This window comes from Hyla sarda, chromosome 2 (genome assembly GCF_029499605.1).
Source record: "Hyla sarda isolate aHylSar1 chromosome 2, aHylSar1.hap1, whole genome shotgun sequence".
In the NCBI taxonomy this organism is placed as follows: domain Eukaryota; kingdom Metazoa; phylum Chordata; class Amphibia; order Anura; family Hylidae; genus Hyla; species Hyla sarda.
The window spans coordinates 496,556,088-496,582,200 of NC_079190.1; the positions used below are offsets into that span (position 1 = coordinate 496,556,088).

The window sequence follows — 26,113 nt, forward strand, 5'->3', positions numbered from 1 at the left end:
TAAATTAGTTCAGCATTCAGGCGCTCCCGTGGGCTGGAAAAGGTGGATACAGTCCTAGGAGACTCTTTCCTAGGACTGTATCCACCTTTTCCAGCCCATCGTAGCACCTGAAAGCTGAACTAATGTATGCAGTAAAAGTTAGCAACCGCCGAGCTGAGAAGTTCGTGAAGAATCGAATTTACTGTAAGTTCGCTCATCTCTAGTAGTAAATGCTAAATTAGAAAAAAGATCACCAAAAAATGTTTTCAATTATGGGTAACATAAAAACTTGATCTATAAAGTCGCTCATTCTCTGATGACACATTCCCTTTTAATAATATATGTAACTAGTACTGATTACAGGAAGGGGCGGGGCTGTGACTACTGATCTGTATTTGTATTAGAAATGCATTCTTATCTCATGTTGTTCTGTGTTTTATTTCCTTGTTGTGCAGATATAGACGAGTGTGCAACAGGCAATAACATGTGTTCACCGCTGGCAAAATGTACCAATACTATCGGAAGTTACCAATGCCAGTGTATACCAGGGACTGTAGATCAGAACTCTACCAACCCTGGACGGAACTGTGTAGGTGAGTACAGCCTCAAGACTTGTCAAGACCGACTGGGGGACAGGGAGAGTGAGCCCTAAGTTGTCCCCTACCTACTTGCCCATCCACCCTAAATGTCGGATTGACAACCACGGTGCCGGTCCCTACCTGAGCTAAAGTGCAGTTGGCGTAACAACAAATAATACTGTACATAGTCAGGGACAGATCAGAAACATAACGGGAAAACAAACAAGCAGATATACAAGACAGAATATAAACAGGCAAACAGAGCAGGATGTTGCGAACTAACATACAGTTCAGAAAGGGAACCAAGATAAACAGCAGATATGAATAAATTAACCTCTTCAGGACATAGGGCGTATGGATACGCCCTGCATTCCGAGTCCTTAAGGACCGAGGGCGTATCCATACGCCCGTGGGAAATCCGGCCCCCACCGCTAGCCGGAGGGGCGCCGGAGCCGGATGCCTGCTGAAATCGTTCAGCAGGCATCCCGGCATATCGCCCAGGGGGGTCATTATGTCCCCCCATGTCGGCGATCGCAGCACATCGCTCATCAATTCAGATGAGCGATGCGCTGCGATTCCGTTCCCCGCCGCTCACCGGGCGGGGATCGGAGCCGGATGTCTGCTGATTTCTATCAGCAGACATCCCGGCAGTGTGCCGGAGGAGGTCCGGCGGACCTCCTATACCGGCGATCGCTGCAGGACGCCGGTAACTACTAACCGGCGTTCTGCAGCGGTTCCGGGTCCTCAGGGTCACGTGTGACCCTGTTACCCGGATATAGATGGTGACTGGTGGTGTAGTATACACCACCAATCACCATCCGTACTGTACTGGGGGCTGGCATTGTGGCCACCCCCCTCAGTACAGTTGTGATTGGGTGGCCAAAGTGGCCACACCAATCACAGTGTAATGGGAGGGGATGGTGGGGGGTAGGAGCACGTTGCTCCGTTCTGCCCACCATTCCACAGAGATCTGGTGTGCAGGACGGAGCCCCGTGCTGCCCACCATCCCCTCAGTAAAAAAAAAGTGCCCCTTGCCCCCTTTCTGTGGCCCCTTGGCACAGAAATCCCCAGGGATAGCTTTAGATTTAGGTAGGGACAGGTTAGGGTTAAAAAAAAAAAAGTTTTCTTTTTTTTTCTTTTTTCGGCGTACCTCAGTGGGTGTCCGTGGGTCCGTAGCACCTTTAGCTGCGTGACCCCGGCCCTGCTGGGTCGCTGCGGTCTGCCGCCAGCCTTTTTTTTTTTGGCGCAGATCCTTTTTTTTTTCTTTTTTCCCTAAGCGTGTGTGCGGACCCTCTTAGTTATAAAAGAGCGGTCCGCCACCGTTTGTTAAAGCCCACCCGCCGCTGATCAGTCCCGTAGTACTGATCAGCGTTTTTTTTTTGTGGTGCCGGCGCTTTTTTACGCGTTTTCTAGCGCTTTTTTTGCACCCATAGGGTCCGTGCCACCAGTAGCAGGCGTGTACTGTGTGGCCGGACCTTACCTGTGTGTGCGGCGTGCCTCACCGCTGTCAGTGATTTATCACTGATCAGCGTTTTTTTTTGTGGTAAAGGCACTTTTTTCGGTTAACGCGTATTTTTTTTGCACCCATAGGCGGTCCGTGCCACCAGTAGCAGGCGTGTACTGTGTGGACGGACCGTACCTGTGTGTGCAGCCTGTCCCACCGCTGTCGGTGATTTATCACTGATCAGCGTTTTTTTTTTTTGTTCAGGCGGGTGCATTTTTTCCGGGGTTAAGTGTTTTTTTATTTTATTTTTCGGGTTTTTTGTGTGGGGGTCTGAGTACAAGCCACCAGCCACTGTTCTGGGCTGAGTGGCCGGACCCCCCTCTGACTTCTGCGCCCCTTGCCGCCACAAGCGCTAATCAGTGCGCACACCACTGATTAGATAAACGCTTATTTTTTTGGCGCAGGGTTTTTTTTGCGCTAGAAGTCCCCCCTTTTTTTTTTAAAAGTCCCCTTTTTATTTTATATTTTTTTCTGTTAGGGCGGGTTAGTTTAGTTAGGTTAGGTTAGGGCGGGTTAGGGCGGGTTAGGGAGGTAGTATCGCACCACACCACACGCAGCACACACACCAATAAAGTTTCCCCCCCACACACACACACATACCCGTATCCCCATTAGAGTAGGGAAATGGCCCGCAGAGCGTTTTCGGCGGAGGAGGCATATGCCATAATTGCCTCCGACACCGAGAGCGGCTCAGAGGACGATGAAGACCCCACCTTCCTTATTTCATCGTCCTCCTTATCATCTAGTTCTGATGATGAGCCACCAAGGCGGCGGAGACGCCGCCGTGCGGTGCCGCAAACCTCCTCTGCCCTTGACCCTGTTCCCCATGCTAGTATGAGTCCCCCTGGCGCTCATACTAGTGAAGCCCCCCTGCCAAGGTCACTGGTACCTCGTACCGGAGAACTTGTCTGGGCTGAGCCAGCGGACCACGAGCTCGTGATTCCTGAGTTTGTTGGCGACTCAGGAATCAAGATTAACATCGCCGGGTTCACTGAAAAGGACTTTTTCGGTCATTTTTTCAGTGACGACTTTGTTAATCTAATGGTTACACAGACGAATCTGTATGCCCAACAGTTCGTCGCCGCTAACCCGGGCTCACTTTTAGCTAGACCCGGTGGCTGGACTCCAGTCGATGCAGCCGAAATGAGGACCTTTTGGGGCCTTGCGCTGCATATGGGTCTAGTTAAAAAACCCAGTGTCAGGCAATATTGGAGTGGGGACGTCTTTTACCAGACACCCCTCTACAGTATGGCCATGGCACGTTCCCGGTTCGAGGCCATTCGGAGATGTTTGCATTATGCTGACAATGCGGCATGTCCCCCCCGAACTGATCCCGCGTATGACCGCCTGTATAAAATCAGGCCGGTCATCAATCACTTCGGGGCCAGATTTTGGGAGGCCTATGTCCCTGGAAGGGAGGTCGCTATTGATGAGTCGCTCATCAGCTTTAAGGGGAGACTCAGCTTCCGGCAATACATCCCTACCAAGCGAGCGCGGTATGGCGTGAAGATGTATAAACTTTGCGAGAGTACCTCCGGGTACACTTGCAAGTTTATGGTGTATGAGGGACGAGATTCCTGCATTGAACCCCCAGATTGTTCCCCCACTCTGGGTGTTAGCGGGAAAATCGTTTGGGGCCTTTTGCACCCATTGCTAGATAAAGGTTACCACCTTTACGTGGATAACTTTTATACTAGTATCCCTCTCTTCACATCCCTCGCCGCCAGATCCACGCTCGCTTGTGGGACAGTCCGGAAGAATCAAAGAGGCCTTCCTTCCTATCCCCTGCAGACTCCTATCCCCCGGGGTGAGTCCCGTGCCCTCACCCATGATAACCTGTTGTTGGTCCGGTATAAGGACAAGAGGGATGTCCTTATGCTCACCACAATTCATGGGAATGGCAGCACCCCTGTCCCTGTGCGAGGTACCGTGGGACCGGTCCTCAAGCCCGATTGTATTCTGGACTACAATCGGTATATGGGGGGAGTTGATCTTTCTGATCAAGTCCTCAAGCCATATAATGCCATGCGGAAAACAAAGATATGGTACAAAAAAGTTGCGGTCTACATGGTACAGGTTGCCATGTACAACTCTTTTGTACTGTACAAGAACGCTGGCAACACAGGGACATACCTGGAGTTCCAAGAGGAAGTTCTAAAGGCCCTCATCTATGGTGACCGCCAAAGAGCGGGTCAGAGCACCTCTGTAACTTCAGGTCCCCGGATCGTCCCCGGCCAACACTTTCCATGTGTGATCCCCCACACTGGAAAGAAGGGACGATCTCAGAAGAAATGCAGAGTGTGTCGCAAGAGGGGGATTCGGAAGGACACCACCACTCAATGCGACACTTGCCCCGATCATCCGGGCCTCTGCATAGGCTGCTTCAGGGAGTATCACACTTCCATGGAGTACTAAATTTTCCGTCATTTGCCCTAATTTTAATTACCCACAATTCGACTCCAATGTACCAGTCCAGGGTACATTGTCTTCCAAATTTTATACCAAACCCCCCCCCCCCCAAAAAAAAAATAACCTTTTTCTCAATACCCCCAATATCTTTTTTTTTTCTTCCCCCTAAAAAATGGGTCATGGGACACAGAGTAAACAGCATTGGAGGTTTGCAGTTGCCTCAAATGCGCAACGCTCTCTCTCCCCACCTGAGCGGGTTGCGCATTTGAGGTAACAGAATAGGGACGGCCCCACACATCCCCTTCCCAGAATGATGATTCAGAGTATAGGGTTTGGGGCGGGCATCCTTTTTACTTTTGGCTGTACTCTGGGTCATCATTCTGGGAAAATAATTGGCATATCAGTTCTAAAATTGCAATTTTCTTCCCCCCATAGTACACTTCATCCATTCCTGGAAAATAAATGAAGGGAACACCCATCTGTTCCAAATCTCCACTTCACCCTATACACCTTCCCTAGGGGGTGTACTGTTTGTAATAATCTCACATATGGGTGTTCCTTTCTTGTATTTTCCTCTGAATGTATGTAACTGTTAGGTCCGTAACAAACATCCGCCTCAAATGCGAAGAGTTCTCGCTGAGCTCTGTCGTATTTCCAGGCGACAATTCAGAGTCACATGTTAGTTGTTCCCAAAAAGATGAAGCAGAGCATAGGTTGAAAATTGCAATTTTCAAAAGCTACCCTTCATCCATTCCTGGAAAATAAATGTAGGAAACCCCTGTGCGTTAAAAATGTCCTCTTTACCCCTATACCCATTCCTCAGGGTGGGTACTTTCTGTAATGGTGTCACATGTGGGTGTTTCATTTTTGTATTTTCCTCGGAATGTATGTAACCGTCAGCTACTGATATGCCATAGGCCACAAATACAAAGTGACCTCTATGACTTCTGAGCCTTGTTGTGCGCCCGCCCAGCACGTTACCCCATATGTGGATGGATTTTTATAGTCAGGGGAAAAAGCCCTCCAAAATTTGTAACCCAATTCCTCATATTACCCCTTGTGAAAATGTTAAAAATTGGGTAACCCCAGCATTTTAGTGTAAAAAAATCAAATTTTTCAATTTAGGCCCACTTTTCAAAAAACCTGTGAGGTGTAAGAACTCACTGTAACACTGTTACGTTCCCCGAGGGGTCTAGTTTCCAAAATGTAATGCCATGTGGTTTTTTTTCTGCTGTCCTGGCACCAAAGGGGCTTCCTAAATGAGGCATGCCCCCAGAGCAAAATTTGCTTCCAAAAAGCCAAAATGTGACTCCTTCTCTTCTGAGACATGTAGTGCGCCAACAGAGCACTTTTTACCCCCATATGGGGTGTTTTCTGAATCGGGAGAAATTGGGCTTCAAATTTTGGGGGGTATTTTCTGCTATTACCCTTTTAAAAAATGTAAAATTTTTGGGAAAACAAGCATTTTAGGTAAAAAATTTTACTTTTTTTTTTTACATTTGCAAAAGTCATGAAACCCCTGTGGGGTATTAAGGTTCACTTTACCCCTTGTTATGTTCCCCAAGGGGTCTAGTTTCCAAAATGGTATGCCATGTGTTTATTTTTTGCTGTCCTGGCACCATAGGGGCTTCCTAAATGCGGCATGCCCCCAGAGCAAAATTTGCTTCCAAAAAGCCAAATGTGACTCCTTCTCTTCTGAGACCTGTAGTGCGCCAGCAGAGCACTTTTTACCCCCATATGGGGTGTTTTCGGAATCGGGAGAAATTGGGCTTCAAATTTTGGGGGGTATTTTCTGCTATTACCCTTTTCAAAAATGTTAAATTTTTGGGAAAACAAGCATTTTAGGTAAAAAATTTTACTTTTTTTTTACATTTGCAAAAGTCATGAAACCCCTGTGGGGTATTAAGGTTCACTTTACCCCTTGTTATGTTCCCCAAGGGGTCTAGTTTCCAAAATGGTATGCCATGTGTTTTTTTTTTTTGCTGTCCTGGCACCATAGGGGCTTCCTAAATGCGGCATGCCCCCAGAGCAAAATTTGCTTCCAAAAAGCCAAATGTGACTCCTTCTCTTCTGAGACCTGTAGTGCGCCAGCAGAGCACTTTTTACCCCCATATGGGGTGTTTTCTGAATCGGAAGAAATTGGGCTTTAAATTTTGGGGGGCATTTTCTGCTATTACCCTTTTCAAAAATGTAAAATTTTTGGGAAAACAAGCATTTTAGGTAAAAAATTTTACTTTTTTTTTACATTTGCAAAAGTCATGAAACCCCTGTGGGGTATTAAGGTTCACTTTACCCCTTGTTATGTTCCCCAAGGGGTCTAGTTTCCAAAATGGTATGCCATGTGTTTTTTTTTTTTGCTGTCCTGGCACCATAGGGGCTTCCTAAATGCGGCATGCCCCCAGAGCAAAATTTGCTTCCAAAAAGCCAAATGTGACTCCTTCTCTTCTGAGACCTGTAGTGCGCCAGCAGAGCACTTTTTACCCCCATATGGGGTGTTTTCTGAATTGGGAGAAATTGGGCTTCAAATGTTGGGGGGCATTTTCTGCTATTACCCTTTTCAAAAATGTAAAATTTTTGGGCAAACAAGCATTTTAGGTAAAAAATTTTACTTTTTTTTTACATTTGCAAAAGTCATGAAACCCCTGTGGGGTATTAAGGTTCACTTTACCCCTTGTTATGTTCCCCAAGGGGTCTAGTTTCCAAAATGGTATGCCATATGTTTTTTTTTTTGCTGTCCTGGCACCATAGGGGCTTCCTAAATGCGGCATGCCCCCAAAGCAAAATTTGCTTCCAAAAAGCCAAATGTGACTCCTTCTCTTCTGAGACCTGTAGTGCGCCAGCAGAGCACTTTTTACCCCCATATGGGGTGTTTTCTGAATCGGGAGAAATTGGGCTTCAAATTTTGGGGGGCATTTTCTGCTATTACCCTTTTCAAAAATGTAAAATTTTTGGGAAAACAAGCATTTTAGGTAAAAAATTTTACTTTTTTTTTACATTTGCAAAAGTCATGAAACCCCTGTGGGGTATTAAGGTTCACTTTACCCCTTGTTATGTTCCCCAAGGGGTCTAGTTTCCAAAATGGTATGCCATGTGTTATTTTTTTGCTGGTTTGACACCCTAGGGGCTTCCTAAAGGTGACATGCCCCCCAAAAACCATTTCAGAAAAATGTTCTCTCCAAAATCCCCTTGTCGCTCCTTCGCTTCTGAGCCCTCTACTGCGCCCGCCGAACAATTAACATAGACATATGAGGTATGTGCTTATTCAAGAGAAATTGGGCTACAAATACAAGTAAAAATTTTCTCCTTTTACCTCTTGCAAAAATTAAAAAATTGGGTCTACAAGAACATGCGGTCTACAAGAACTCCTTCAGATTGCTGCTATTCCTGTGAAACACCTAAAGGGTTAAAACACTGACTGAATGTCATTTTGAATACTTTGGGGGGTGTAGTTTTTATAATGGGGTCTTTCATGGGGTATTTCTAATATGAAGACCCTTCAAATCCACTTCAAACCTGAACTGGTGTCTGAAAAATAGCGAGTTTGAAAATTTTGTGAAAAATTGGAAAATTGCTGCTGAACTTTGAAGCCCTCTGGTGTCTTCCAAAAATAAAAACTCATAAATTTTATGATGCAGACATAAAGTAGACATATTGTATATGTGAATAATAAAAAAAAAAATGGAATATCCATTTTCCTTACAAGCAGAGAGCTTCAAAGTTTGAAAAATGCAAAATTTTCAATTTTTTCATGAAATTTTGGGATTTTTCACCAAGAAAGGATGCAAGTTACCACAAAATTTTACCACTATGTTAAAGTAGAATATGTCACGAAAAAACAATCTCAGAATCAGAATGATAACTAAAAGCATTCCAGAGTTATTAATGTTTAAAGTGACAGTGGTCAGATGTGCAAAAAACGCTCCGGTCCTTAAGGCCAAAATGGGCTTGGTCCTGAAGGGGTTAATAAGACAAGGTATAGAATGAGTAAACAGCAGAAAACAGGAAATGCAGGGGATGAACAGAAGAACTGATTGTTAAACACTAAACTGATCAGGAACATAAAACACAGGGACACAGAACAAAAACAAACTGGACACCCCACTCCACAAAAGGAGTAAACAGCAATAATTACTCCAAATAGGCTTCTAGCCAGCGGGCACACTCCGGCATGTGATCAGGATACTGGCCTGGAAGGAAACAGAAATATAATACACAAAACACTAACATAAACGGATACTAGTTCCGAGGACACAGATCAGAATTCTTAGAGTGTAAACACGGACATACAATAATCCGAAAAACCGACAAATGTACTACAGAATAAAATCAATGGTTAACCATGGTTAAAACTTAGAAATATACAAGATAAATACAAAGTGCATGATAAAGCAGACAACCAGAGTGCAGCAGAGCTAAGGTTTTAAAGCCACACCCGAGCTGCAATAGGATGAGAACCTTAACTCTTCTAAGGCTAGGAAGAATTAGAACAAGAACTGCTCAGACATAAAAACCAATGTCTGAACAGACCCTAGGACAGAAAAACACAAAAACAAATAAACAGACATTACAAGACTCTTTGGAAAATGTTTGATAATATATATATATATATATATATATATATACACAAAGTATTACTTCTATTGATTTTCCAAATCCTCTGTTTTGATGAGACTGACAGGTTGGGTAGAGTCCTTCTTTATTTACCCATCCTTAAAGAGACTCTCCACTTTTGTTTGATGATGTCATCGATGGGTTGATAAATGTATCGTCAGCGACGAGAAGTTACTGTGCAGAGGTGTACAGAGATCTAGTATAATAGATATTATTTAGAATATTGTAGAGATTGGGTGAGCACCGCCCTCTAATTCAGTCACTGTATTTTGTGAAATTATATTTGAGTCCGCCCTGTATAATATGAATATTACTGTGCTTATAAATAAGTAAAGCAAATTATGGAATTTGCTTTCGAAATGTACTATGGGGCCTTTGTGGTAGTTCCACTGTATATATGGAAATATATCTACACACACACACACACATATATATATATATGTATATATATATATATATATATATATGTATTATAATATCTGAAAATGCATGTGCATTAGTTATAATGCACATGCATATAATAAATATAAAGCAAATTAATATAAAACGCATAACTATATATTAAAAATAATAATGTGTGTGTGTATATATATATATATATATATATATATATATGTATATATAATCTTTATAGTTTGTTTGCTAAATTTAAAAAATGTTTTTTATGTATTTATCATTTATGAACTTATGCATATAAATTTTCAGATAAAAAAATAGAAAAAACATCACCAAAAATTATTAAAAAATATGGTTTAGATAAAAACTTGATTTAACCCCTTAAAGGGGTACTCCGGTGGAAAACTTTTTTTTTTTTTTTTTTTTAAATGAACTGGTGCCAGAAAGTTAAACAGATTTGTTTAAAAAATCTTAATCCTTTTAGTACTTTTTAGCAGCTGTAGGCTACAGAGGATATTCTTTACTTTTTGAATTTCTTATTTGTGTTGTCCACCGTGCTCTCTGCTGACACAGGAACTGTCCAGAGCAGCATAGGTTTACTATGGGGATTTTCTCCTGCTCTGGACAGTTCTTGATACGGGCATCAGGTGTCAGCAGAGAGCACTGTGGACAAGACAAAAAATAAATTAAAAAATAAAGATTTTCCTCTGTAGCAAACAGCTGCTAAAAAGTACTGAAAGGATTAAGATTTTTTAACAGAAGTGTAATTTACAAATCTGTTTAATTTTCTGGCACCAGTTCATTAAAAAAAATTCCACCGGAGTACCCCTTTAAGGACACAGACAGTTTATTTTTGCCTTTTAGTTTTTTCTTCCTCGCCTTCTAAGAGCCATAACTCTTTTATATTGCCATCCACAGACCCATATGTGGGCTTGTTTTTTGCGTGATGAAATGTACTTTGTAATGAAATCACAAATTTTACCAAAAAAATATACAGCAAACCCAATTAAATATTATTTGTGTGAGTAGATTGAAAAGAAAACAGACATTTTGTGAATTTTGGAGGGTTTCGTTTTTACGCTGTACAATTTATGGTTAACATGACATGTTTTCTTTATTCTGTGGGTCAATACGATTGAAATGATATCCATGGCTACATACTTTTCTATTATTGTACTGCTTTTTAAAAAAAAACTCAATCTTTTTTTCACAAAATCATTATGTTTAAAATTTCTTTTTTTTGACAACCTAAAACCTTCTTATTTTTCCGTATACGGGCCTCATTTTTTGCAGCGTGATCTGTAGTTTTTCCTTGTATATTTTTGCACATTTGATTGCATTTTATTATTTTTTGGGGAAAGTGTTGTGGCCAAAATGCAGTAATTTTGGACTTTCTTTTTTTTTTATGTTTATGCTGTTCATCGTACAGGATCAATTCCATTATATTTTGATATTTTGATACAATTCCATTATATTTTGATATAACGAACAAAATATGTTTATCCTTTTTTTTCACGCTTTTATGAGTAAAATGGGAAAAAGGGGCAATTTTAGTTTTAATTTGCGGTGGAGCTTTTCCAAATTTTTTAAAATTTTTTAAAATTTTTTTCAATCTTGAACATCTTGGCTGATTTGCCATCCGCCATCTTGGCTGATCTCCATCTGCCATCTTGGCTGATCTCTATCCACCATCTTGGCTTATCTCATTCCCACGGCCAACAAGATCAGCTATTTAAAGTGTCGATTGATGCAGATGCCGTGATCTGTATTGATCACGGCATCTGAGGGGTTAATGGCGGACATCAGGCCAATAGCTGTTGTCCGCCAATACTGGCAGGTCCCTTCCTGTACATGACACAAGCACCAGACTGCTGCTCGCATCATGCACGACAGGTCCCGGCTGCTATCAGACATTTACGTCCGATGTCCTTTAGAGAATAAACAATAGGTCATTTTCTGATGACACATTCCCTCTAGTTATACATAACTAGTATCTATCAGCACTACAGGAAGGGGTGGGGCTGTGACTACTGACATGATCTTTATTTGTATTAGAAAGGCATTATTATCTCATGTTGTTCTGTTTTATGTCCTTGTTGTGCAGATATAGACGAGTGTACAACAGGCAACAACACGTGTTCACTGCTGGCAAAATGTACCAACACTAACGGGAGCTACCAATGCCAGTGTATACCAGGGACTACAGATCAAAACATTACCAACCCTGGACGGAACTGTGTAGGTGAGTACAGCCTCAAGACTTGTCATGACCAACTGGTGGACAGGGAGAGTGTGCCCTAAGCTGTCCCCTGTCTACTTGTCCATCCACCCTAAACGTCGGATTGACAACCACGGTGCCGGTCCCTACCTGAGCTAAAGTGCAGAAATATATTTACACACATATCTATCAGCACTACAGGAAGGGGCGGGCTGTGACTACTGATCTGTATTTGTATCAAAAATGAATTCGTATCTCATGTTGTTCTATGTTTTATGTTCTTGTTGTTTTTTTTATAGTAAACTCAAAACACATGCCCAACAGGGCATAAAACACCCCTCAGAGAGAGGCACACTGTGAGTTCTATATATCAAGAAAAAATAGTTACATACATAAAAGAGTGGGAACCTTGTGCTGCTGACAGACTAAGGGAAAACAAATTAACTTCTTAAATTTTTACTTCCCTGTCATCTGCTCAGCAGCACAATGATGGGGATTTACATCGCATAACAAAGGGTGGGATTACATGTTAGCAGAATCAATAACATATCTGACAAAAGAGAAATTATCACAAGACACATTATCTAAATTATAATGTTTAAAGAAAGTTAACGGAGTGCTCTAAGATGCTCCCTGACAGATATGATCTAACGGCACTGAGCCTCGCTTAGCTCTACAAGTGGGTAGAAAGTAAAGCAACGGAGGGTAGCAGGGAAAAAAGGTAGACCCTCCAGCACCCAGGTCCTGCTTCTCAGGAAAGGAAAAACTCACAGTGTGCCTCTCTCTGAAGGGTGTTCTATGCCCTCTGGGGCATGTGTTTTGAGTTTACTATAAAAAATTCCTAGGTCCTGCAGCTCACGGGGCAGAGATTCACCCCATCATTGTGCTGCTGAGCGTTCCTCTGTTGCCGTCCAGTAACAATGGATGCCGGATGCCATACAACTTGTCATCAGTTGTGGTATCAGTTGTGTTGAGATCTAAGCCGGATGCCGGATATATGTAAACCCAGCCTTACAGAGATCTAGTATAATAGATATTATTGAGAATATTGTAGAGATTGGGTGAACTCCGCCCTCTAATTCAGTCACTGTCTGTTTTTGTAAAATTATAAGTGAGTCCGCCCTGCATAATATGATTATTACTGTGTTTATAAAAATAAAAAATAAAATAAAAATTGCATTAGAAATGTACCATGAGGCCTTTATGGTAGTTCCAGTGTATATGTAAATATGTCTGTACACATATATATTTTATGTATTTATAATTCATAAACTTATGCACATGAATTTTCTTATTTTAGATTTAAAAAATTTGCAAAAACATCACCAAAAATGCTTTAGAAATATGGCTAACATAAAAACTTGTGATGATATATTCCCTTTGAGTTATATGTCACTTAGTATCTATCAGCACTACAGGAAGGGGCGGGGCTTTGACTACTGATCTGTATTTGTATTACAATTTGTATCTTATGTTGTTCTATGTTTTATGTTCTTGTTGTACAGATATAGACGAGTGTACAACGGGCAATAACATGTGTTCACCGCTGGCAAAATGTACCAACACTAATGGGAGCTACCAGTGTCAGTGCTTTCCAGGAATACTGGATCGTAACCCCTCGAATGCTGGACGGGACTGTTTAGGTGAGTTCAACTTGACACCTCTGTACGTTCACAGCCTCTGGCGTCATACCGGGAATAAGGCGTAACCTGTCCTGCAAGAACAGATCAGAAGATGCCCAAATCTGTTCTTCTTCCTATACACTATAAATCCTAAAATTCCTCCTCCATGGTCAGAAAAGAGCAGTGGGCACCCAACTTTTCCACTAATAATATATGGTATTTAGCTGGAATTTTAAAAATTCCAATTTAGGAATCTAGAAAGTTGGATTAAAAACTTTTTTTTATATATCAACTGGCTCCAGAAAGTTAAACGGATTTGTAAATTACTTCTATTAAAAAATCTTAATCCTTTCAGTACTTATGAGCTGCTGAATTTGAGTTGTTCTTTTCTGTCTAAGTGCTCTCTGAAGACACGTATCTCAGGAGCTGTCCAGAGTAGAAGCAAATTCCCATAGCAAACCTATTCTGCTCTGTGTAGTTCCTGAGACAAGCAGAGATGTCAGCAGAGAGCACTGTTTCCAGACAGATAAGAACAACTCAACTTCAGTAGCTGATAATTATTGGAAGCATTAAGATTTTTTTTTAATAGAAGTAATTTACAAATCTGAGTAGTTATGTGTAGCTCAACCACAAAAACAAAAATTTGTATGTAATGTAATGTAATGTAATTTACAAATCTCTTTCTGGAGCCAGTTGATCTAAAAAAAAAAAAAAAAAGTTTTTTCCTGGAATACCCATTTAACTACATGTGTGACGCTTTCAGGTTTCAGAAAACACATATTGAAAACACATATTGCCTTAAAGGGGTACTCCGCTGCTCAGCGTTTGAAACAAACTGTTCCGAACACTGGAGCCAGCGTTGGGAGCTCGTGACGTCATAGCCCCGCCCTCCTCATGAAGTCACGCCCCCCCCCCCAATACAAGTCTATGGGAGGGGGAGTGGCAGCTGTCACGCCCCCTAAACTTGCATTGAGGGGACGGGGCGTGACTTCATGAGGGAGCGGGGCTATGACATCACGAGCTCCCTGCGCCGGCTCCAGCGTTCGGAACAGTTTGTTCCAAACGCTGAGCAGCGGAGTACCCCTTTAATGGAAGGCTGGGGGTGATATGTGGACTCCAGGAAATACTTGAAATCCCTGGCAAGACTTTCTAGAGACTTTTGGTAAATCCTGTTATCGGGCCTGGATTTTTATGGGATAAAAAGACAAGTTTGGTAGTGGGGCTTTTCATCCCCTTCCTGGACCAATTCAGATTTTCAGGTTGGCCCTAAGTCAGCACAGGTGCTGAAACCGATTAATAATGAGCTTGCAAAAGGTGTAACCAAGTCTGAACTGAGAGGCTGTGAGGAACCTCTGATGAGGTGGATAGCTTCAAAAGGGGGACATTTTGTCTTGTGCGAGAAACACTTTTTTGGTGACCGTTTTGTTGGGCAGCTACTAATAGAGAAGGACAGACAGGATTTATTTTGTTTTTGCCTGAAGTTAAAGGCTGTATATGTTTTCTTAGTGGAAAAAAAAAAAATAGAAACCCTTTTAAAACGTTACTACTGTGTCTCTGCCTCTGACTGCATTTTGCCGCGATTGGACTGATTCTACAGAGCTAATCTCCCTCAGCAGATACGATAGAAAAACGCATTGTGTTGTGCAAATTCATCAAATAACAGAAAACCACAACACAAATGCAACACAAAGAGCAGTGTGTACCCAGCCACTACTGCACAGGGTGTATATAATAATAATAATGAGGGTTAATTATGGGTCTGCTCTGACCTTTAACCTTTGTGGGAATTTCCAAGCCTATTTTCGGCTGTACAATTATAGTCGCTTTATCGGATTTACTGTGGAGACTAAGTAGACAATGGCCACTGGGATCAAAGGCAGGATGTTTCATGTGTAGATTTTAGGAGAAACAACAAGCCTTCACTGTTACTGGGCCTGCCATCTTATTTTGGGTTATAAAAATGGCAGGCTTTGTGGGCAAAAAGTATACTAGACCGTATAGAGTGGAGCTGTTGCCCATAGCAACCAATCACTGCTTTCCTTTCCATCTTGAACTGGGTAAACAGAAGCTTAAATCTCATTGGTTGCTGTGGCCAGCCCCGCCCCTTTTTGTAGTTCATAAAACACTAGGCCTGTCTAACAGTAAAAACTGCTTCTGTTGCCCATAGCAACCAATCAGAGCTTTGCTTTCATTTCTCATACTGCTTTTGTAATTTAAAAGCGAAGTTCTAATTGGTTGCTATGGGCAACAAAGAAGGATATGATAAATCTGTCTCAATGTCCTCAATGGAAGCTTGTCAGGTGGATGCAATAGCACATTGTTATTTTTTGGCGAGTTGTATTGACCCTCCTACACCCGGACTCATTAGAACTCATTGTTGTCCTTTTAAGAAAAGGTTTTTGTCCTGTGAAGCTGAGTCAATATTTTCTCTTGTATGATGAGTCTATTAGCACTGAGACTGCGACAAACATTCCCACAGTCCGTCCCGGACGAGCCCCCATTATGGTCACATGTACTATGAACTCAGTAATACTATGCATAAAAGAGGATCTACTGCTCATGTCTACCATATCATAGATACAACTGCCCATTACCCCATAACATGTGCATATTGTTCAATGTTTTTTTATACTGTGAGGAAGTTGGGTGACACTTAAAATCACCATCATAGATGTAAATAGATTACTAAAATCCTTGCTCCTGCTGCCTACATTTGCCACTATGAGCAGTTTTAATGAATTTTCTAATTCAAAGTATGGTTTTTAAAAGAAATATTGTCATGAGGGGACAATGATTTAACCTATAATCACCATTCAGGTGTTTTATAAAGATAAAGTCTTTAGGCTTGGTTCACACAGCAGTATACAGATACAACTGGAGGGGAGGTGTATAACTACTATATATCCTGATCTCATAGAGATAGAGCTGGTAAAGTATACAGATAGAGCTGGAGGGGAGGTGTATAACTACTATATTTCCTAATCCCATAAAGATAGTAGCAGTATACAGATATAGCTGGAGGGGAGGTGTATAACTACTATAGATCCTAATCCTATAAAGATAGCAGCAGTATACAGATAGGGCTAGAGGAGAGGTGTATAACTACTATATATATCCTAATCCCATAAAGATAGTAGCAGTATACAGATAAAGCTGGAGGGGAGGTGTATAACAACTATAGATCCTAATCCTATAAAGATAGCAGCAGTATACAGATAGGGCTAGAGGAGAGGTGTATAACTACTATATATATCCTAATCCTATAAAGATAGCAGCAGTATACAGATAGAGCTGGAGGAGAGGTGTATAACTACTATATATCCTAATCCTATAAAGATAGCAGCAGTATACAGACAGAGCTAGAGGAGAGGTGTATAACTACTATATATATCCTAATCCTATAAAGATAGCAGCAGTATACAGATAGAGCTGGAGGGGATGTGTATAACTACTATATATCCTAATCCTATAAAGATAGCAGCAGTATACAGATAGAGCTAGAGGAGGGGTGTATAACTACTATATATATCCTAAACCTATAAAGATAGCAGCAGTATACAGATAGAGCTGGAGGGGATGTGTATAACTACTATATATCCTAATCCTATAAAGATTGCAGCAGTATACAGATAGAGCTAGATGAGAGGTGTATAACTACTATATATATCCTAATCCTATAAAGATAGCAGCAGTATACAGATAGAGCTGGAGGAGAGGGGTATAACTACTATATATCCTAATCCTATAAAGATAGCAGCAGTATACAGATAGAGCTGGAGGAGAGGTGTATAACTACTATATATCCTGATAACATAGAGATAGAGTTGGTACAGTATATGGATAGAGCTGGAGGGGAGGTGTATAACTACTATATATCCTGATCCCATATAAATAGCAGCAGTATACAGATAGAGCTGGGAAGTGAGGTATAAACTATATATCCTGATCCTATAAATAATTTGGAGGTGTATAACTACTATATATCCTAATCCTATAAAGATAGCAGCAGTATACGGATAGAGCTGGAGGGGATGTGTATAACTACTATATATCCTGATCCCATAGAGATAGAGCTGTACAGTATACAGATAGAGCTGAAGGGGGAGGTGTATAACTACTATATTTCTTAATCCCATAAAGATAGCAGCAGTATACAGATAGAGCTGGAGGGGATGTGTATAACTACAATATATCCTGATCCCATAGAGATAGCAGCAGTATACAGATAGTGCTGGGAGGGGAGGTGTATAACTACTATATATCCTGATCCCATAGAGATAGCAGCAGCAGTATACAGATATCGTATAACTACAATATATCCTGATCCCATAGAGATAGCAGCAGTATACAGATAGTGCTGGGAGGGAAGATGTATAACTACTATATATCCTGATCCCATAGAGATAGCAGCAATATACAGATAGAGCTGGGAGGGGAGGTGTATAACTACTATACATCCTGATCCTATAAATAATTTGGTGCAGATTTTCTACAGCAGCATCACTGGACAGGTGTGAATCCACCCTGATGGGCAGCTACTTAGTTTGTACCCAGCTTTCCCAAAAAACGGCAAATGTCAGTAATATCGTTTATCTTCCAGATCCCGTCACCTGTTATAACAAGGAGACATTCTGCTCTGGGGACACTACCTGCGACGTGGATAATAAAGTCGGCATATGTGCTAGTAAGTATCCAAGTCTTCATGTACTGTGTGCGCTATTCTTATAGTCCTTTATATGTCATTGCAATGTATTGTGAATTGGGGCAGTACAGTATTACAGTATATCAGGATGGACTACAGCTGGACTGCAGGAAACCTACTCCATTATCTTTAGGGTCTGTTTACACTGGGAAAAATGTCCTTCCTGAACTTTCTGCTCTATAGGAAATAGAGCAAAAATTATCTGGTATCAGTGCAGTTTTCTGCAGACGTAAGTGCTATCCCATTATCTAAACCTTAAAGGGGTACTCCGGCCCTAAGACTTCTTATTCCCTATCCAAAGGATAGGGGATAAGATGTCTGATCTAGTGTTGCTCTCGAATATTCGCAATGTGAATTTTATTCGCGAATATCGCATATTCGCGAATATTCGCGAATATAGCACTATATATTCGTAATTCCGAATATTCCTTTTTTTATTTTTATTTTTTTCACAGTACACATCACAGTGATCACTCCTCTCTGCTTCCAGCTTGTGTGGTGTAAAGAAGGCTCTAATACTACTGTGTGAGACTGGCGTGTGCGAATTTTCGCATATGCTAATTTTCGCATGTGAGAATTCTCACATACGTGAATCTTCGCATATGCGAAAATAAAACGCGAATATTACGAATATGCCAATTTGGTGAATATATGACGAATATTCGTCCATATATTTGCAAAATATCGCAAATTTGAATATGGCTTATGCTGCTCAACACTAGTCCGATCGCGGGGGTCCCACCCCTGGGGACTCCCGCAATCTTGCATGCAGCACCCACCCGTGCCCGCTGCACAGAGTGATGATCGCTCCATGTCTGAAGGATCACGACTACGGGGCTGGAGTATCGTGACATCACCACTTCACCCCCGTGTGACATCACGCCCCGCCCCCTCAATGCAAGTCTATGGGAGGGGGCGTGACCATCATGCCCCCTCCCATAGACTTGCATTGAGGGGGCGTAACGTCACACGGGCCGGAGTCCTGACGGCGGGACCCCCGCGATCAGACAACACGGGACCCCCGCGATCAGACATCTTATCCCCTAGGGGAACTCTAGCCAAAACTAACCTATCCTCTATCCAAAGAAGAGGGGATAAGTAGCTGATCATGGGAGGTCTGACTACTGGGATCCCTGCGATCCATGGAATGGGACCCCGTCTGTCAGTAAGGAGCGTGTGTAGTCTACCAATAGACGGTACGCCCTCCATTCATTTCTATGGGAGCGCCGATGATGCCCTAGAGCTGTTCTCAGGCCTTTTTGCTGCTCCCGTAGGAATAAATGGAGCGTGTGCCGTCTGCAGTACGCACTCCTAACTGAGAGTCGGGTCCTGTTCTGGAGATCGAGGGCAAACATTCCCACAGTCCATCCCGGACGAGCCCCCATTATGGTCACATGTACTATGAACTCAGTAATACTATGCATAAAAGGGGATTCTACTGCTCATTTCTACTGCTCGATCTGTTCTGGAGGTCGAGGGGGATCCCAGCAGTCGGACCCACCGCAATCAGCTACTTATCCCCTGTCCTGTGGATAGGGGATAAGTTAGTTTTGGCTGGAGTTCTCCTTTAATCTTCGGATTTTAGTTTTAATCTTCTGGTGGAATCCAGGTCCTTGTCAGAAGTTTTGTGTGCACTCAGCGGTGGAAATCCCAATGAAGTCAATAGGATTGTGAAGCATGGCGGAATCCCTGCAGGATTCTCGGAGGATGTTCCTTGGGGATTGCGTCTTGCATTTCCATAGTGTGAACAGGCCCTCACTCTATTATTATAACTAATCACAAATGGAACAAAGTCAGATCTGCTACATCTTTTTAAAGCAAGCAGTGTTGTCTAGATTCCTCCCTTTATTAACTCGGAATAGAGTTTTATAAACCAAACAATCCCTTTAGGTGTCTCAGGTCATCATCCCATATAACAGAAAACCTTCTGGATGAACCTCTCATATGACCTTCTTCTTCTCCCCACAGGTAAACAGGCATTCCCAACCAATATCGTCATAGAAAACAGAATTTTCAACGATTCCTTTTATAACCCATCCAGCGAAGCCTATAGAAACCTTGCTGCACAATTTACAGTCAATGTAAGTACATAAAGCGTGTGCTCCACAACCACCACAGACCTTGGTATTTAGGCACTTTCAGATAAGACATAAAGGGGTTAACTGTCCTATTGACCCTCAAGGGAACATGGAGGTTATCAATTCCCCATGATACTTGTTTAAAGTTGGAGCTATTGATGCTAAGCTTACCCTGGATTTAGGGGTCTACGGCAAAGGGCCCCAACCGAGTCCTCAAAGACCACCGACAGTCCAGGGTTTAATTTTTTTCTGGTTCCACTTTAATAGAGTAAGCCTTGAGGACTGGGTTGGGGACCTCTGCTCTATGGTTATTGATGTGGCCGCCTGTGAACCCCAATGGCTTAAAGGGGTACTTCTTTGTAAAAAAAAAAAAAAAAAATTTAAATCAACTGGTGCCAGAAAGTTAAACAGATTTGTAAATTTATTCTAAAAATCTTAATCCTTCCATTACTTATTAGCCCCTGTATACTACAGAGGAAATTCTTTTCTTTTTGGATTTCATTTCTGTCTGTCCACATTGCTCTCTGCTGACACCTCTGTCCATGTCGGGAATTGTCCAGAGCAGGAGAACATCCCCATAGTAAACATATGCTGCTCTGGACAGTTCCTGACAAGGACAGAGGTGTCAGCAGAGAGCACTGTGGTCAGACTGAAATTAAATTTAAAAAGAAAAGAACTTCCTGTGGAACATACAGCAGCTGATAAGTACTGTAAGGATTAAGATTTTTTAATAGAAGTAATTTAAAAATCTGTTTAACTTTCTGGCACTAGTTGATTTAAAAAAGAAAAAAATTCACCGGAGTACCCCTTTAGCCGATACACCGATGCACAGTCATCTCATTCCCCCCCGGTGTAGACTAAAGCCTTCTATTGCTTTTTGCAGCTAACCAATTACATGAAGACGGCGCTAAATGAGAGCAGCTTCAACATCATCGTGGTGGGCTTCAGGAGGGGCAGCATCATCGCCTACTTCGTGTCATTTGTAAACTCGACGACCCCAATCAGCTCTACGGCAATGGAAAACGCTCTGAGAATTGGTGCCCAAAGCGTCCTGGGTACTACAAACATCACAGTCAATGTGATGCCATGTAAGTATCAATTATATTTTGTTACAACACAATGGGGAGCGCTGTTTTTTTGTATTATTAAATGATGGAATATTGGTTGCACACAGTCACCACAAGGGGGAGCTCACTGTATATGGATTTATACAGGTAGTAAATGAGAACCTAATGAGAACTGCACATATTTGTGTGCAGTGAGTTTACCTTAGTGCAGTGTTTCCCCTTCCAGCTTTCCTTCAGCTGATGCAAAACTACAACTCCCAGCATGAGGAAAACTGGTTGGGAAACACTACCTTGATATTACCAATAGACATAGCAGGAGACAAGTGGCTGCCAGATGCATTTGGCACCGCTTATCTCTGAGTGAATATATAGGATCACACATTGTTGTGCCAGACTTTCTATTTTAAATGCATCAGGATGTACCTAAAAGATGGCGCACATGTTCTGCGAGTACCCAGTGTTGCCCGGTCTTCCTACATAAACCCGGTTGCCCGGTCTTCCTACCTGGGAGAGGAAAACAACAACAATAAAAAATGGCCACTGTAGAGCATCGACCGGAAGGACAAAGAGCCTATCACTGCTGGGGCTTTAGAAAACTGGGAAAGCTGGGTGGCACGCATGCTGCATGCCACCCAGCTTTCCCAGTCTCCTGAATCCCCAGCAGTGATAGGCTGCTCGTCATTCCTACAATCCTTGCAGCAGCAGCATCCATGCTGTCATGCGTTCTCCTTTCCCATTGATATCTTCTTGCTCCTCTCACTCTTCTCTGAGCCCACAATAAAACTTTTTTTTCCCCTGCCTGCCCCTTCCTCTCTCCCTGCCCCTGCACTAACTATTCTCTGCACCTGCCTGCCGGACAGTTAAATCATACTGTACCATGATGTTGGTCAGGCAGCAGGATGTTTAAAACTCCCGGGCAATCTCCGCAGCACGAGAGTAATGTGATGACGAGATGTACAAAAAGTCTATAAACTTGCATGGGCTCCACTGTTTTACTCTCGACTGCGAACATTGTCTGGGAAAAACTCTACTATATTTTTTTGACATGTGAGAAACAAGTATACTAAGTTTAATCGAAATATCTCCAGCCATTCTGTAGTTATGCTGAAACATTCATATACACACAAATAAATATATATATATATATATATATATATATATATATACACATACATACATTATATATATACATACATTATATATATATATATATACATATATATATATATGGAATAAAAAAAAATATATATATTTATAAATAATAGAAAAAAAAGGTATTACAAGATACTGCAACATTTTTTGATTTGCATCTATATAGAAAAAAATATATATATATAGAATAAATAAAATAAAATATATATACGTTCCTACAGATGTGCCGAATGTATAAAAATTCTAGTTTTCCTTCTTTAGTATTAATTCAATTATAATCTTGATATCAGCGCCATCTGGTGTTAGTTGGCAGGAAAAACAAATATTCCATCATTATTGTTGTAAATGACACTTTTTGTGCGGGTTTTCTCTCTCATTTACTATTCTATCAAATTCTATACATGTCTATTCTTAGAATAACCTGTAATAACCTATATCTAACAATATTAACGCATATTCATCTTGGATTACAGCAATACCCACAAACTCGACCACAAGCACGACGACGAGTGAAAACAACTGGAGGACGGCGACAATAGTGGTGGCCGTCCTGCTGGGGGCGCTGTTATTAATAGTTGTAGTCTTGTCCGCTGTGTGGATATACACCAAGAGCAGAGTCGGGAGATACTCGCCTTATAACGAGAACATCCTCGCTTCCAAATACAGGAGCTTCTAGAGAAAACAGAACTTTAAAGTTACCAAATGTATCTGAATTTATTCTGCAAAATTCTATAGTAAAATTCTTTCCAGAATTCCTGGACTGGACTGAAAGATACCGGACTGATGGAATTTATTTTATATATATATATATATGGAATGTTATATGAACTAAAACTGACCTTGAATAATACATGATATACAGGATATATCTACCGTTGTATTATATATATATATATATATATATATATATATATATATATATACAGGAGACTTAACTATAGACAAAAAAAGAAAATCAATCATAGTAATATATTTTGTAGTATTTTTTGTATTGCAAGTTTATGCAATTTTTTATTTTTATATATATATATATATATATATATATATATATATATATATAACTTTTCTAAACAGGTCTGTGACCATGTCTATATATGTAACTGTATACACTGCAATGGTGGTCACCTGGTCAGCAAGTGAACCGACATCCCCTGCAGAATACAGGAAGGGGATGCTGCACTTGAAGAAGTCAGCACAGGTTCTACTGCTGTCTCAGACAGTAATCACATGATCGCTGCCAAGACATGTGACTTATTGGGCTTTAGATATGGTCTGTGACCATGTCTTTATATATATATATATATATGTAACTGTATACACTGTAATGGTGGTCTTCCGGTCAGCAGGTGAACCAACACCCCCTGCAGAATACAGGAAGGGGATGCTGCACTTAAAAAATTCTACACGGGTTCTACTACTGTCTCAGGTAGTGGACATGTGACTGTGATCACCCAGTAATCACATGATCGCTGCCAAGACATGTGACTTATCAGTAGTGATGAGCGGCAGGGGCCATAGTCATATTCGAGATATTTCGCGAAGATATTGATGATTACTCGTCCTATGTTCGCGAAATTCGCATATTCTCTATGTTCATTCACTTTTTTCCCCCATGCGAATATTTGTATAAAAAATTTGCACGTAAAAAAAAAAAAAAACGAATATTCGTCATTACGAATATACAGAACTATTTCCTAAATATTCGCGAAATCACGAAGTGCCGATATTTGCGATAAAAATTTGTACTACGAATATTCGTGATCAACACTACTTATCAGGCCTTGATTTCCTAAAAATCACACGATCGGTGCCAAATTTACTACTAAAGGGGTACTCCGGGGGAAAACTTTATTTTTTATTTTTAAATCAACTGGTGCCAGAAAGTTAAACAGATTTGTAAATTACTTCTATTAAAAATCTTAGTCCTTCCAGTACTTAATAGCTGCTGAATACTACAGAGGAAATACTTTTCTTTTTGGATTACAGAGCTCTCTGCTGACACCTCTGTCCGTTTTAGGAACTGTCCAGAGCAGCCTATGTTTGCTATGGGGTATTTTCTCCTACTCTGGACAGTTCTTAAAATGGACAGCAGAGGTCAGCAGAGAGCACTGTGCTCGTGATGTCAGCAGAGAGCTTTCAGTAGCTGATAAGTACTGGAAGGATTAATATTTTTTAATAGAAGTAATTTACAAATCTGTTAAACTTTATGGCACCAGCTGATTTAAAAAAAAAAAAAATGTTTTCCAGGGGAGTACCCCTTTAATTGTTGAAGCGATCAATGAAAATCCACGTACTGTTGCCGAGGAGCCTTATACATGAACAAATGTCGCTGTCATATAGGTTTACATGATAACGGTGTAAGATATATTTTTATAGAATATATAAAATATGCAATAATTGCATTTTAGGGGCGGAGTCATAACTCTCATCCGTTTCCACATCCAGTCAATCCTTTATTTTTGACTGGGAATGACGGTGAGATCAGTTTGGGGGTTAATAGTATATACACGTGTGTCCTTCCTTACCCTCCCACTTGGCTTAGCATTTCCCGAGATGAACACCTTTGGAAGAAAAAATAAAATTATTATAATAATTTAGCGATACTCTGTCGGGCATTGTTTATGCTATATAGGTGTTATGCTTTGTGTATTCACCCAGTGGTTGTGATGGGAATTGCAATCAGTTAAAGGTTTTGCCAGAATTTGGAAGGTAAAGGTGGACGCAGGCGTAAAGTGATTATTTTGGGGCAACCCCCTTATGGTTGTAAGGGCCATATGTGGTTTATGTACTGTATGTCGACTATAAAGTCATATTTATAATGTGTAACGCATAAAGAGTTAATATGTATACCTTTATTTTATTTATTATGATGCTATTTAATCTGAAGAGAATAAACGGATTATTTTATTAACCCCGTGGTTTGTAATGATTTTTTTTTTTATTAGCCATCAGGATCTGGGGCTTACCGAAGACAGATTTATTACTGAGACCAATGCATAATGCATATATCAATATGCTTCGAGCTCCCCCTAGTGGTGGCAGCACACACACATAGTTTTGGCCAGTTTTATTTATACATGCAGGAGAACGAGGGCTAAAGGCAGTGTTTTCTAAACAGCGTGCCTCCAGCTGTTGCAAAACTAAAACTCCCAGCATGCCCGGACAGCCAAAGGCTGTCCGGACATGCTGGGAGTTGTAGTTTTGCAGCAGCTGGAGACACATTGACTGAAAAAACACTGGTCTTAGCAAAGGGGCATTCATATCAAAGTTAATTCAGTTGCAGTTTGCTGACAATAGACAATATTGTCTCAGAATGTGTCAGAATTTTAGTAAAAATTTTGTTGTTGTTGTTGTCATTTTTTGTTGTTTTGTTGTCAGCTTTCTTTTTTGTTGTAATTCCCTCCTACCGAGAGACCTGAAGTCCTGTGCAAAAGTTAGAGTACCTGTCATGATCTTGTTAAATGTTATAATCCTCCTAGGTCACTGCCCCCATCATCATAAACCACCCCCTGCCTTTATTTTTATTATTTTTAGTTTTCTACCTTGATATTGCTCTGTATTTTCTGCTCAGTCTCAGTCAGATTCCCAGACAGGGAAGGGGCGTTCCCCAGCAGGCTGTGACATCATCTGAAGGCATAAAGGGGAGAACTTCCTCCCTCACTCTGCTACACAAAGCCCAGAGCAGTTCAGTGTGTGATGAGCTATGATTGGCTGAGGCTGCACCCATTCCCCCCCCCCAGCACTCCAGACTGCATTTCCTGATTTTGGACTTCTGCCAGGCCAGCAGGAGTCCAAAG

The 26,113-nt window shown here is 41.3% G+C and overlaps 1 protein-coding gene across 1 annotated transcript in view; it reads left to right on the plus strand.

The window, feature by feature from the left end:
• Positions 1-23,089, plus strand: part of LOC130358103 (uncharacterized) — a 52,527-nt gene extending 29,438 nt beyond the window's left edge. The window contains exons 7-13 of the mRNA XM_056560916.1: positions 435-572; positions 11,582-11,719; positions 13,201-13,338; positions 17,918-18,001; positions 19,988-20,100; positions 20,981-21,185; positions 22,790-23,089. Coding sequence (XP_056416891.1) covers positions 435-572; positions 11,582-11,719; positions 13,201-13,338; positions 17,918-18,001; positions 19,988-20,100; positions 20,981-21,185; positions 22,790-22,992 — 1,019 coding nt within the window. The 3' untranslated portion in view covers positions 22,993-23,089. The remainder of the gene's footprint in view (positions 1-434; positions 573-11,581; positions 11,720-13,200; positions 13,339-17,917; positions 18,002-19,987; positions 20,101-20,980; positions 21,186-22,789) is intronic.
• Positions 23,090-26,113: the final 3,024 nt, after the last annotated feature.